The sequence below is a fragment of the Rhyacophila brunnea genome, unplaced genomic scaffold (assembly GCF_057557595.1).
Source record: "Rhyacophila brunnea isolate RB1 unplaced genomic scaffold, BYU_Rbru_1.0 scaffold_20, whole genome shotgun sequence".
NCBI lineage: Eukaryota > Metazoa > Arthropoda > Insecta > Trichoptera > Rhyacophilidae > Rhyacophila > Rhyacophila brunnea.
In genome coordinates, this window is record NW_028232860.1 from 14594431 (window position 1) to 14610568 (window position 16138).

Consider the following 16138-nt stretch of genomic DNA (forward strand, 5'->3'; position numbering starts at 1 on the left):
TTGTTTAAAAAATTACTTAGCATAAGAAATAAAAATACTTACTATTAATTCACGCTACATTTTCTATTAGTCAAACTTTCACCCATATTGTATTGTTTTTATTTATACAAATAAGCAGACGTTGCCAAGTTACGTTGACAAAAATATATCCATATATGTATTGTGGTAAAAGATAAGCTAATTCACAGTAAAAATTTTTAGAAATTAGCAATTCAAAAATATAAATCATAATTATTGTTTCCACGAGAATGAGAAGAGAGAAAAATTAATATAGGTATAAAATTTATACAAAAGGCCAAGATCATTGATTTACGACGGATAGAGCCTTTATTCACATAGATTTGATGCATACACATTTTCTGGTAATTCATAAAGCATTCGGAGTCAATTATTGGTCGGCCGTATTGGTATTAAACGGTATGCTGCCAATGAGGTATCGGCTGATTAGTACAGTAGTCGTGGTTTTCAGCCAATGAGATTTTATATCGCGTTTTTCAAACTGAAGGTGGGCAATGTACGATTTTCGTTTGTAAGATTTCTATGAGCCCAGCGAAAAAATTAAGCCTCATTGGCCAGGATATTGATTTTCTTATGACAATTTAAAAAAAATGCGGTGCCTGTTTAAAAATGCTAGATCTGGTAATTTGGCAAAACTGTCCGCTTGTATTATATAAAATGATAGGAATATACAGGTTAAAGGTAGACTGATAGTTAATGTAATGTCGGCTGCACACGCTCATGCATACTTGAGCATGTGTAGACGGCTTTACATGTCATAATGATAAAAACTATTATTATATTTACAATAGGAAATAATAATATTATTATCATACAGTTTGATAAAATAAAACACCACCATATTAAGAGAAAGTTTATTTAAATGTCTTTTAATGAAATAATTATTACAAAAGTGCCTCCACTTTGTGCTTAATACAAAATAGTGAGTATACCTTAATGATAACAAAAAATATCACAAGAACGTCATGTTTTGAAATGACATTAATTTTTTTTAAATTACTTATCCTATAAAATTAATGGAATCTAATGACTTTTAACCTTTTTTATGCCTCACAATATTACTATGGCAGTATCTGACAGGCCGCAGATTTACAACGACACACATTGAATGGATAGCTCTTACTACAATTGCTGTAATATCAATAATTTGTGGCTTTAGTATTTTATAATTATTCAAACAGACGTTACTGTGTGTTTAATTTTTTAGATTATGCAAATCAATCAACAGTGGCCAGTAATTTGAGTCAAGTCAGGCGAGAAACTAACAAAATTTATATGTGCGGCCTGTCGATCACGGCCTCATAGAGTGACATAACTCGCTGAAGACGTAGGACTGGTTAATGAATTTGGTTCAAAATCTTTTATCACAACGTAGCACAATTTTAGTCAAACATATTTTTTTATATGCAAGCAGATCTCCAATACTCTTTTTTGCATAAAACGTTTATTTCACTGGATACAAACATACATAATTCTGTTAATAACATGGTCATTAAAATAAACAAAGCATGTACACGACAACATGTATTAATAAAAACTAATTAATAATTTAAATACAACAGGGTGAGAGAAGAATGGAAACTATAAAACTTAACTTGAATTCAAATACAGACTACATGACATTGAATAAAATCGAGATTATAATAAATTATTATTAAGAAATTCACCCAGTCTTGATTCCAAGACCTTAATTATTTGATCGCTGATATTAGTACTTACTGAGGTACAACACCTTGCAATTGAGCTCCTCCTCGGGGTTCATGAGAAAACATTTAGAAAAGAAATTGACCCAGTCTTGATTCCAAGACCTTAATTTGATCGCTGATATTGGTACTTACTGAGATACAACACCTTGCAATAATTGAGCTCCTCCTCGGGGCTCATGAGAAAACATTTAGAATATAATAAAAATAATAAAATATTACATTATATGTAATAAATAATATTATATGTAACTTGTATGTAATAATAAAATTACATTTATGTTGTTCATAGTTAAGAAGACAAAGGGAAAAAATCATAAAGTCACAGTTTTGTCATAATAAGTAAATCAAATTATAATAAACTTTAATTGAATTTTGTCCTAATGGAACATAAATTGTAAGATGTGTGAAGGGTGGAGGTAGGCTGTTAAGATCCGACATAAACAGTGTATACTAAACTTTGTCAGACATACTTATTTGTGTTCATAAAACTAATAACACAAATTGGAAATGGTGCTGGTTACTTTTTAAAATTCAATTAAACCCTGCCTAAAGTAAACCTTAATAATTTAGGTATGCTATGGGTGATCTTCAAAAATAGTGGACACTTTTTCAGTCATACTTATTTGTTTTTGTTGAATTAAAAATACATATTACAATAATTATTGGTGTCAGTTAGTTTTTTTAAATCCGTTAAGCCCTGCCTAAATGAACGCATAATCGATAAAAAATTGTCTTCTGTCTATAAAATATCTAAAGTTATGTACGATTTAATGGCATGATTTTAAATATTTTTTGACTATTATTTATTATGGCTACGCAGGGTTTAATTGAATTTTAAATATTGACCAATACTATCTGCAATTTGTAATTTTAGTTAAAACAAATAAATGTATGACTAACTAAGTTTAGCGTACACACTATTTATGTTGGATTTTAACAGCCTACCTCCACCCTTCGCCACTGACACATATTTAATACTTTGGACGCAGAAGACGCACCTGGCGCGTAATGACCAGGCGGCCGATCGATGTAATTAACATGCATTTTAAAGGTGGTAATTAACAAATCATTATCTAGTCAGCAGTGAATGAATTAATAGATTTAGCTGAATTCAGGTATGTACCCATCAATTCCGCATACCATTAAGACTAAAATTAAATGGGACGCCATTCTAAGTGTGCTTGAGGGCGGCACTTTGCAGAGGAACGTCACTACTTAGGACCGTCAAAAAACAATCAATATTTTTTTACTAATATTTCAATACTTTACTTCCCAAACCATACCAGTATCTAGGTATACTATTTGTTAATCATTCGATAAATTCTTAATCAATAGTATAATAATAGGCATGTTTGACTGACAAAGTTTAGTGACCACTATTTATGTAGGACGCCACTGAGGTGCATACATACTTAAATGATATCACACGATTATGGATATTTTTTGACCCCCCCTCCTATCACTCATTGCCACATTACATAACAAAATATTTTACCCCCCGTCTAAAAACCATGTCATACCCCATCCACATATAATATAAAAAATTGACTTAGAAGATTGACTTCAATGAATTATTTTTCTAAGAAATTTTAGTGGAATCATTTATCTACTTATATTATAATAACATGTATTGGGATACATTATTATCCAATAACACACAATTATATACCTACTCGTCATAATAATGAGCACTATAACCTTAAAATGGACCTGGCTTCAACAACTCCCCTCATCAGTCGGTACCCAGAAGGGGTCAACTCCAATTCGGTGCCCAGCTCAACCCCGCCTGCTTCTTCAACACCCTATCAGAATGCTGGACATCACCTTTTATTAGCTTGTGATGAAATTTATAAGGTTACACATGACCTAACTAGACCAGTCTTTTAATTTTGATTGGTCGATAATATCGTCATATAGACCGACTTGTCGATGTAGCGTTTCGTCCGATTGATCAATAGATATTCTTCTTTCATGGAAACTTCCAGGCTTTACAAGTGTATATTATATTCCTACTATATTGATTAGATTATATTAAGATTAGATTAAAATTGAAGTAATAAATTGTACTTCATGGATTGTTGTCAAATAAATGAAGTCACTTTTAAAAATTAATAAGATATTATGTAGGTATACAAAAATAATGAATCAAATAAAAACTACACCGAATTACCTAAGATATAACCATTATTATAATACTGTATCGCAAAAAAATCAGATCCACAATAACTAAAAATTATACAATACTTTAATCACCGATTGGTTTAATAAACTGTAAAAATAAATCAGTTGGGGGGGGAAGAATCACGTAAGTCAATATTGCATGTTTTTCAGGACGAGTCTGGTGACATTTTTTTCAGAGTAAGCCTTTCCCTAATTTTTGAAAATTATAATTTCAAAACAGGTTATTGATTTATGCAAGATTAATTTTTAAAAAAAAATATAAAATAATACAATTTAAAAAAATCTTAAAATTTGACCTATGTGATTGTTTCCCCCCGGCCATCAAAATATGACATCACATGCTTAGTCATTCACATTAAATACTTATTATTTTGAGATTAAATAATATTACTTTGCCTAATCCAAATCAAATTACATTTATTTGCTCGTAAACAAGTACACATTGTATGACAACTATTTAGAAGTGGAAATGTAATGCCAAACAAGAAAATACTGAAAATGAAAATTTTGACTGTTTGATTAGAAGTAGCAACAGATAGTCTGATGGAATTTTGTTTCGATTAAAGCACGCTAAATTAACTGTTCGAACTACATTTAGATAGCAGTATTTGCATGTATAGAGTTTCAAACAAATGATTGTGCACATATTTGTATAGCCGCAAAAGTTTACAAAGTATTGTATAATTTGTGTACAGGCATGTATCGGTTTGGATTAGGTGTTAGATTACAGAAGAATGCCGATTATCCACAAATTGTTTTTACCGGTCAACGTAGCTCATTTTGAAGTCTATGGATCAAAGTATGACAAAACTTTTGAAACAACTATAAGAAGTAAGTTTTACATCAACCCGTGTTTTTGATATATTAAACAGTCATTTTCCAATATGATTTATTATTCGGATTATCAATTATAAATAGTCTGGATAATTGGCGTTCTACTGTAGTTAATATAAATTTTTTTAAATAATAGGAAAAATACATTCAATAATTTTTGAAGTTAATCTATATAGACATTTTTGAACAGTATGTATCTCTTTTAAATTAATTAATCATCTAATTCGAGTTGTTATAAACTGAAATGGTCAAATTAGTGAAGAGTACATATCGTCGGTGTTTTGTAAAAAGGGCGAATCAACCATTTTGTGCGAAATCGATATTTTAATGAAAATACAATATGTCCCCCACTAGTTTGTTGTGTAAAAATGGCGAATTTGTATCTCCACAGGAAAGTACTTAAAAACGATAATCGACTAAAATTAAATTAATTAAAATTACGAAATAAAAAGCGAATGTGACATATTAGGTCTTCTAAAATATTATATAATAATACCTATTATAATGACAGTCAGTCTTCTTTCTAAGCTTTATTATAAACTTGTTAGATATTTATAATCATCCACAGGTAATAAACAAATAAATGTCAAAAGTTAAAAATCCTCCTCCTGTAAAATAGCATTTTGGTTAATTCGCCCTTTTTACAAAACACCGACGATATACAGAATATAATTTTACACTTCTACTCTCTCCATTTACAATTGCTTTCAACCTATAAAAGGTGATACGCATACTATGGTTTGCAATCCCAGGTTTCCACTTGATTTCAGGATTAGTTTTTATATAATCTTTGACAAGAGAGACATGTTTTTGTCAACTAAAGAAGTGTACCCAATTATAAAATGAGAATGTATTAATATTTCAGAAGAAAACTATTTTCTAACATGATAACATTCTACGACAAACTGCGTAATGTTGGTATTAGACAATTAAGTATTTTTTTTTTGGATAACAAATTTGTGTTTGTCTAATCCAGGGATTGAAAAAACACTAATATGTACCGAAATTAAAACAAACTAATCCCAGGATGATTATGGAATTAAATATTCTGTCTGGGACTGATATATCTAATGGCTACTCTCCATTTTCAACTTCAACCTGACTCAGATCAATATAGTTTTAAATATCTCTGACAAATATTACCATTCTTTCGAACCACAAAACTTGGGCCCATAATCCAAAAGGTACACATGTGTACTTAATAAAAATAAGTTTAACTATCACATGAGGGAACAATTTTAGTATTAGAATAGTTAATGGCATTTATGACTACGTTTTCAGCATGGTAGAGTCAGAGCAAAGTTATTACTATTTAATTGGATTGCAGTTGAAATATGGCGGCTTGTTTATAGCCTACATCTTGTTTTAACTTTTCGATATGACATACTCGTGACTATTCATTTTAATATTTTGGTAATATTCTGCTGAATCTGTGAACTTGTCTGATAGGTGAATAACTCTTACCCAATCATTTTAGGATAGCCTGTTTTTCATTTTCATTCAATGCCGCGTATCGTTATGTTATGCCATTTAAAGTTATAACTATACGGATGTGGCATCTTTATAAATTGGGCAAAACAGCAATATTTATGGAATTGTCAGTTTCAATGAACTCTGTAAATTGTGTTGAAATGCTTGCAGTTTTTGTCACAGAATTACAAATGAATCTGCAGTGCAAAATAAATTTGAGTCAATTTAAACAGTAGTCCATGAGTCCCAAGGCCTGAACCATAAGTGTGAGTGAGAAGGCATTCGGCACACTTATATCTCCGCAAAATGCGTTACGAGTAAGATAGAATTTTTATGGCCAAATTAAATATTTTTTGGAAAAGTCGCCGGTAAATATTGATTTGAATGACTACATTCATTTAAAAACTGCGATCAAGTGTGGCTGAAATTTATTGTTTTCGTGTTAGATATAAAGTAAGTGCTAATTATTTTTAGTTAATTTAGTAGAAAATATGATTAACTACGTTGTGTTTAAATTTGGTAGCCATACTGAGAAGCAACATGATGGTATGTATAACATTTCATAGTTAAGTTAATAATAATAAAAATGAGGTTCTACTCTGCGTTATAGGAAAAAAACACAGTTTCATTTTACAAGTCTGTGGTTTTCATTTATGCGGTTTTTTGTGGAACACATCTATATCGTAAATCGAGGGATGAGTATAATGTGTAAAATATTGATATACCTATATTGTATTAAATTCTCATTGAAAAAATATTTTTCTAGCATTCAATAATTATTTCAAAATCACAACAGTTTGTTTAAAGATACAAAAAGGATTCAGGTTTTAAATTTAACAAATAAAATGGTAACCAAACTATTTATTAATTATTTCTAATTATGGTAAAATTTGAATACCTATTCTTTTCATTTCGTATAGTAATCAAAATATGATGAATACATGGCAGCATTTAACATCACAAATACGATAACTAAGAGCCGGCGAGCATGGACCACAAACCACAAGAAGCAGCTACCTGCAGCAGTTTGTGATTGAATTAAAAAGCATAGTCCATCTGACGCATAGAATATTAAGTTATATGTTAAATCGAAATAACATAAAAATTACAAATATTGAGCAAAACAGAGTGACGGCAATAAAAATCTTAATTATCAACATAACACCGCATTCCACAATCATCATTATTGCAATATTTTTAATTTCAATTTTCTGATGACTATTACAATATTTTTTAATTGACATACATAGATAAAAGTATGAAAGCTACACAACATTGCACTTGATCTTTATTTTTACAACACATTTAACTATCGCTTTCTGTATAAACGTTATACAGAATTTCACTATAACAGAATTGAAAAATTACTCTATAATTCGATATAATATGGAATAAAAATTCGGTGCACGAATTTATTTAATACAATAATTAGGCGGTTGGAGACACAACGGTGAATGAGACATACAATTAAATACCTATATTATTAAATTTCAATTTACGGACAACTTTTCAGAAATGAAAATTTCCATAAAATAAATTTAATGAGAATTAGATTATGACTTATTTTACATAATGACTTTCCATCAAGAATCAACAGTTAAAAAAATCCTTATTGATAACAATAATTGTCAAATAATTATCTCACTAAAATCTTTCTATAATGATCTCACTCGCCAACTGGAAATAGAGTGAAATCTGTGGTACTTTAATGACACCCTTAAAATATATCACTCATTAATAAGCTTATTCAATATATTTTCTTTCACCTTTTGAATGACAGAATATTCACAGAAGGAATTAATAATGGCACTCGTGATGTGTTCTTTTTTACCGTCTGCTTCGTCATAATCTTCATCGTCACCGCTAGAAGCCGCCAGCGTCTCCGAATCGTGTCTCTCTTTATTCTCTTTAAGAATATCCATCAATTGGTCTCTCGAGATTGACTTAACTGCTTCCATGTGAGCGCTGTCTTCAATTATTTTATCTAAGTTCAAAGATTTGACAGGTTCCGCTGGAGTGGGTTCTGAAGAGGTTGAAGAGAGTTTCCTGCGTTTGGTGCTGGTCTTCTTGTTGCTAAGTTCCAAATATTTGGCAGCCGTCTTCTCAATCTGAAGAATGGTTACTGCTAAGGGTACATTGGGCAGATCATCCTGAATAAAATAATGAAAGCATTGTTTAAAGTTTTATTAAAAGAGGGTGGGTAGGTGAGCAGTTTTTGTGTAAGTAAGACAATGGATCTAACTTACAGAAAAATAAATTTTCATCAAAATTATTGGTTTCAACCAAACTATTTGAGTCTTCCTTAAGGCCATGCATTAGTTGAGGCACGGTCTAAAAAGATCGTTGCTAGGCGATGCGCGGATTGCGGGTGGCGGGTGAAAATGACGCCTGTCAAACGAAATATTATTTGTCATATAAATCCAACATACGTCCATTTCATGTTCTGTTTATTGTTCTATTAGTAACAATAATAATATATTCATTGACATGTTTTCTTTTTAAAGTAAATGGGTAACGTTTTTAGTCATCTTTACACGATTTTAGAATTAATTGACCCGTCGCCATCACGCAGCAAAGTGACGTGTTCCTGGGTCAACGTTTTCTCACTGAATGGCAGCGAGTCCAAAATTTCGTCGCGCGTACAGTTGAAAATTATTTGGCGTTTCACTGATGCGTCACCTTAAGGCTATACCTCAGCTGAGGCATGGTCTAAAAAGATCGTGACTAGGCGATGCGCGCATTGTGCAAATGACGCGAGCCGAACGAAATATAATTTGTCATTAAAATTCAACATGTGTCCTTTTAATGTTATGTTTATTATTATATTCGTAATAATAATAGTATATTCATTGACATGTTTTCTTTTTCAAGTACATGCGGAACGTTTTTTAGTCATCTTTACACGATTTAAAAATATATTCCTCCGACGCCATCACAAAATAAATTGACGTGCGAACAGGTCGACTATCGCTCTCAGACTGGCAACGCGGCCGAAATTTCGTTCCACATACTGTTGAAAATTATTTGCCGTTTCACTTATGTACGCTCTTAACCCATTCTGTATTAGGAGTATTGAAGGCAGTCCCATTTTTTAATTGAATTAATATCAATAAATCTAAAGAAAATGAAATCCAGAGACTTGCATAGTAATGGACTATGCCAGGTAAAAGGGGCAAAGGGCGAACACAGATGAGGTGGTGACCGGGTGAAAATATCATAGGAAAACCCATAGTATCTGACAAAAGAATTCCAAAGGATAAGGAAAGATAAAGAATGTTGTCATAGTAAGTCCTCGACTTGTGTGAATTCGTACTTACGTGACTTTTCGACTTACACGAAAATCTTCAGAACGAATTAATCAAGTACGTCGAGGACTGTATATGATAACGATCATAAAATATGAGATACATTATAGATATTGTCTATTTACCTCGTTTGGATTCAATATGAATGGGAGTCGACTTTCCGGAAGCTCTTTGCACACCAGACCAACTATCAGCCGCGTCAATGCTTCTTCTACCCTCGTTTCAGTATCCAGTTCATCCTGTGTAGGATTGTATTATTGTAGATTATGTTATAAGCAATCAAATAAAACATAACACTCTCTACTAACTGGTTTCATTCTTGTATTTAAACACAATAATATAATATGTAGTTATTTAATTAATGTTGTAGTACTAATTGCTTTGAAAGTTAAAGTGTAAAGGCCTAATTACGCCAGCAGACTCGCAGACCCAACCAGATTCAACGATCGTCGTGAGCAATTGTCGACATTAAATAGCAATCACACAGAATGATTCTGCTACCAACTCTTGATTTGGAGCTTGATTTGATTGGTTCATAATATATGCTCAGAGCGGAATGCAGAAACATTTGTCATAACTAAAATTTCCTTAGCAGAAAACACTATGCAGAAACATTGTCCTTAGTTAAGATCATTTCTATTGAAAATAATACCATATTTAAAAATTCTCTGTTCTATAGTTTATGTAAATTATTTTATATTTGTTAAACGATGACAAAAATTAGTCAACTGTATTTTATAAATGCAATAAATATAAATACATATTAATATTTAATTATAATACTCTTATGTTTCCGTTATAAGTCATTATACGTGATTCCACAGGCACCGCAAGATATTTTTTTAACATGGTAACACTAGCGTCAAGTGTCATTCTTCACCTGGCATTTTGTATTTCTGCGGGTTGGCGTATAAAAGTAAAATAATATTCTGCAAGTACATACCAAACCAATTAACACTATCAATATCCATATTGAGATACATTGTTAAATGAATTTGAGTGTATGGACTGTTTTATAGACATGCGAATTTATTTTGACAGCAGCTGTCACTGGTAAATGATAATACAGAAGGGGGCGTGTTCATAACAAAAGTAGTCTATGGTTAAGGATTCTTTAACTCTATACTCAGGATTGTCTATAGTTAAGTCATGCTTTTCGGCGACTTATCCTTAGGATCGAAATCGTAGATTGTGCATTCCGCTTTCAGTTGCAGGCAGAGTTGCCAACTAAAATTTTCAAAGTTCAGTAGATTTTTTGATTCTTTCTTCAAAATATCAGTAGATTGATAAAAATGTATGAAATTCAACGATTGTGTTTGGTGAAAGCGTGTATATTGGACATAATCTCACAAGTGTCTTTTAAAAAATCATGTAAAAAGTGACTTTTATTCATCACAAATATCATAATTTCTTCTTTTCCTGACAAAAATTTCAGTAGATCTACTGAAATTTCAGTAGACATGGCAACACTGGTTGCTAGTGTTAACAATAATAAGTTACCCAAAAAAAATCTTTTGGTCAGCTTGGTGGCAACACTAACTCTTCTCTCATTATTTTACTTTAAATACCAATTGAAGATGACATTTAGACAAGTAACGAGTTGCTGATTGTATTTACTAGGATATTATTTTTGTCGGTTAAAATAATAAAAGTGTGACACATCAGTGAATCTAAGTAAACACTCATTGCACAACTCACCGCCTAATATGCAAATGGTTTATTGAGGATATTGTGTCAAAAGGGAGTGTAGTTTCTTATTCCCCCTGGTAATATTAATTAGTACTGCAGAGTAGCAATGTTCATCTTTCTTTTACAAATAATTATATTATTAATACAATCGACCGAAGGTACTTGATGGAATTCGAATTAAAGTTCTGTACTATTCCATTTGGGTACTCAATGGAATAGTACAAAACTTAAATCCATTAGAATTTAAATAATTCTATCATGAAAATACGTACACATGGTATCCAAGTATTTATGGTTATTCCAACGGGGCTGATGTGTTCGACATAATGCCACCAACGATTGGGTACAATGAGGGCATCCCCAGGCTCCAGAACAACCATTTTGCATTCAGGTAGGCCTACGGGGAAAATAAATCAGCAGTTACACACTATTACAAACCTAATAATGAGAGGCATATCGCGAACCTAATACTACAAGGTTTTAAGTGTTCGTCCTTGAGAAAACAAACCCAACAATGAAGTACTATTCTAAGCTGCCTCATTGTTACTTTTGTTTCGCCAAGGACAAACACTTAGAACCTTGTAGTTCTCGACTCGCAATATGTATATCAGTGGCAAGGGGTGGATATATGCTGTTATGATTCGATATTAATAGTGCACACTAAACTTTGTCGGTCATACTTATTTGTTTTCATTGAACTAAGAATACAATTGGCAGATGGTGCTGGTTTGTTTTTGTATAAATAAACCACAGGTAGGCTTGCCAAACCACATGTTTAGTTTTTGTGAAGTTTAATGAAATGTGCCCAAACACTTCATACTTTGAGCATTCGACCCGTCAAAAAACCCAAAGGGGTTTCAATATCTAGTATTATTATTATGGATGAATATTGTATTATTATATGGATGAATATTGTATTATTTTTGATTTACCATTAAATGCTTTCAAGTTTTTAGGTGTTGCAAAGTTTAATTTGCTGTATATGCTAGATTCTTCATAGGGTATTCGCGTTGCCTGCATTCCTCCGCATTCCGGAGGGAAGAGAAGCCATCTTTTTCTAAAACAACAAATAGAATAAAATTCAATAAAAAGCAATCTTTACAATGTCGTCATTATGGTAAAAACAATCTACAGCAAATAGCTTACAGAAGTCTAATATAGAATATCAATAATAGAATGAAAAAAGTGTACTTTTATTTTTCTGCTAATTAATATTAGTTAGTTAATTTATAGCTACTTAGAAGACTTGAAGTTTCCAGTAATGAAATTACATAGGTAATATGTTTGTTCTAGGTAGAGTTGCGGATGATTTACTGATAATTCTACCTTCACAGTCTTCATTTGATTCTGTACTTGTTGCTTCAAAGGTTGGAAACAATCGAGAGTTAAGTTCACGCTCTAAAGCTTTTACTGATTTTCGACGATTCAGTGTTTCAGATTAACCCTGAAACTTACATTTGTAAGAGATCCAAAACATTCAATTTGTAATGCTAATGTACACTGTGAAAAACAGACCGTGTTGATCTTTCTACATAGAAAAGCAGCCAAATACAACAAACTATAATTATTTAAAATATTTAGATGACCAACCATAAAAATCGCATTATGTCATGAAAAATATGTATGACGGCTATATAAGCATCATCACCATGTTTCAATACCCTAACTCATGGTTTCCCAAACTATGGGTTGCGACCCACCAGTGGGTCGCGAGCGAATATTGAGTGGGCCCTCGCCACTGTACACATGAATTAAAAAAAATAGGAACTGATAAATTTGATATATAATTCAGCTATTTATAATTCCTAAAAATTGAAATAAACTTAAGTTACGGAAAATATTGTGATAAAATAATAATAATTTGAATTGCCAATGCACTGCAGATGGCAGCACAGTCGCGGAATATCGCCAGCTAGTGCTGGAGCTAGTGCCAGCCATACTGACAGCTCAGTCGGCGACAGCGCGGCGAACGAAACTCATGTCGTGAGCCCGTCCCTAGTGAAACGTCCCGAGCGAGACGGGTGTCTATTGTGTTTGCAAAGTTCATTTCGCATTGTGCTGTGTTGGACAGCGTAAGCGTACGTCATTGTAATCTATACAAAAAAACTTTTATTATTGAAAACCAACCAACCAAGTGCCAGCCTAAGATGAACGTACTGTCTGAAATTTCCAGTCATTTATCACTTCTTAATAAATAACTTTGACGACTATTTTGAAGAGATGAAAAAGTTTGATTCGGTACGTTGGATTTGTAACCCATTTCAAGACGACTTACCAACTAGTATGTCAACAAAAGCAATTAGAACAAATAAGACAGCATTAAGTAGTTTCACGACTCGCCACTAGGGAATCTGAGCATTACCAATATTTATGCCCTCTTTTCTCTAAGACAGCTAAGAGGTGGGTCTCAATATTAGAAATTTTTGTTAGATGAGTCGGAGCCCAGCCAACTTTGGGAACCACTGCCTTAACTAATAAAATATTAATTTTCAGTGCTACTAATTCTTCCATACTAAACATTTTCCCAGAAATGGTATCAAGTGATGTAATAATAAAAGTTTATAAGGCTCCCTATAGTAGAGACCAAGCTCTATGTATTATCAACTAATCACTCTTGAAAGACTGACAGTACGGCTTTACAAGAAATTGGCATCTGTCGAACGAGGTACAACTCAAAATGTTTGTGGAGCTAAAAAATAACACAATTTGCTAAGCTAAGAAGCTTTTGATGAGTGGGTTATGTACTAAAGGGGTAGAAAACGCAAAAGGCAGGCAGGCGTGGAGATATATGCTTGAGGCAGCCCGGATCCCAGATTCTAAACTGCAGAGCCAATGATAATGGTAATTGGTTTACTAACCGTCCAAATACTTGTACAACAATATTCCTGCCGTATGTATCCTGGTGACAAGGTGTGTGCGCTCCATTGCTGCCAACCCATAATGTTGAATCAGAAGCACCAATATCAGGATGTCCAAACGACCCCCAATTTACTTGCTAAAAAATGGATTAGATACATTTTAATTAATAAGAAATCCACGTGACATAGGGCCAGGACCGGATTTATATTTGAAGGGGTGCTTGGGTTAATACACATTGGGAGCCCTCAAAGAAACATCTTATTATTACATAATTTAAAAAAATAGTCGATGCGATCAATATTTAATTGCAAGCGTTCTTATATACTTATTGTACATAAAATCAAGCCCACGCTTACCTTAAATATTTCACTATCCTCTTTCAGCCACTGATGCATATATTTGTAATCAAAATAGAACCAGTTGTCATTCTTTGATTGAGCTATTTCAAGAAAATTTGCAAAACTTAAATTTTTCGTAGTGCAGTTTCTTTCCCAACAAGGCTCGTCAGCTGTTGATTTATTGGATTTACATCGGAATGGCAATTCTTTGGCATCTAAATGCCGAGTCCAATCATCCAAAGACCAGTCCAAAAGTGGCCATTTACACAATTTTTTGAAAACAACCGGGAAATGAACGTTCTTTATTATGTTTTGAATTACTTCAGGGTCGCTTGATTTATCCATAGCAATGGTGAATTAGGTATATGAAAATAATATCTTAGGGAATCTTTGTAGATATATACTAATATACTATACACCTTATAGACAACGAATTAACTAATATTATGACTAATGATATCCAAAAATAAACTATAACATCACCGGAAACTTTGACGTCTGTCAAAAACATAACCTAACACTATGTGTTGCCAACATATATATTATTATCCATGGTTCTCATTATTCAAATAAATCAAAATCTGTCTTTTACAAAAACTTTTTTTCTACTAATTTATTACTAGCCGTGAAAATTGTTTTAGGTTATTTATTGGAATCAAAAAAATCTACATTACATATGTAATAATAATAAACTATTTTATGAGATTAATACAATCAACATAATTGGTAAATCATTTTTAGAGTGTACCAGACAAGTAGACAAATTAAGAAATGATTAAGAAAGGAAATGGAGAGGTGATCATGTTTTAATTTTTTTTGTTTTAGAATCATTAATAACCATGTCCTTTCTTTTTCACACAAGTTGGTTGTTAGTAATTTTGAACAATCACAAACACCCAGGCTTTGAGAAAAGCAGATAAATACTGTGTCCTCACCAGGATCGAACCCAAAACTCTCAGGTGGAAGGCCAGCGCCTTACGCACTGCACCACGAGAGCCGCCTATGTTTTCAATTAAAATATCATTTTGAGTCATATTAGTGCTATTTCTACATTGTGGCTGATATAATGGAGCACTATATTTATGATGAAAGGGTGGGAGCCGGTAAGTAGTCATCTAATACAGTGCTCCGCAACCGGTGTGCCGTGAGACGATGCTAGGTGTGCCGCGGTGCAATAGCCAAATTTGCGTACATGGCTGGTAATATATTTGAGCACCTGCATGAACTTAATAAAACAATGCAAAGTCAGAATGAAAATATATTGACGTGCTCTGATAAATTAACAGAATTCAAAAATAAACTCGAAATTTGGCAGAAGGAGTTAACACAAGTATCTCTACAAATGTTCCAAAGGAACTACCAGACCACCATTGAAAACAAGCAATCATTCTCAAAAACATTTAACTTTGCCGCAAAAGATATTTCATCAGTACTTTCATACAATCAATGCAACTGGATACGAAACCCTTTTGCAACCAATGCCGAAAATTCTATAGAAGCGCTTTTCCTATAAATTCGAGAGGAATTTGTTGAATTGATAAATGACGGGACGCTAAAACTGAACTTCGCCGATGTTCCATTGGTTATTTTCTGGATTTCGGTTAATAAAAAATATCCTCGGATTTCCGACAAAACTATCGCAGTTCAGCTCCCATTTTCGAGACAAAAAAAGTCGCCTGCGGCGCTATTTTACTACGCTAGTATTAATATTTAAAAAAAGTAGTATACAATTTATTAT

At 32.5% G+C, this 16138-nt stretch overlaps 1 protein-coding gene across 1 annotated transcript; it reads right to left on the bottom strand.

Moving 5' to 3' along the window:
• Positions 1–5685: 5685 nt before the first annotated feature.
• Positions 5686–14900, bottom strand: HSPBAP1 (HSPB1 associated protein 1). Its single transcript, XM_085948278.1, has 6 exons — positions 14419–14900; positions 14062–14198; positions 12136–12260; positions 11476–11600; positions 9640–9753; positions 5686–8359 (listed from the first exon to the last, which is right to left on the bottom strand). Exons 1-6 carry the CDS (start codon positions 14743–14745, stop codon positions 7937–7939), a joined length of 1251 nt encoding a protein of 416 aa, XP_085804404.1. The 5' UTR covers positions 14746–14900; the 3' UTR covers positions 5686–7936.
• Positions 14901–16138: the final 1238 nt, after the last annotated feature.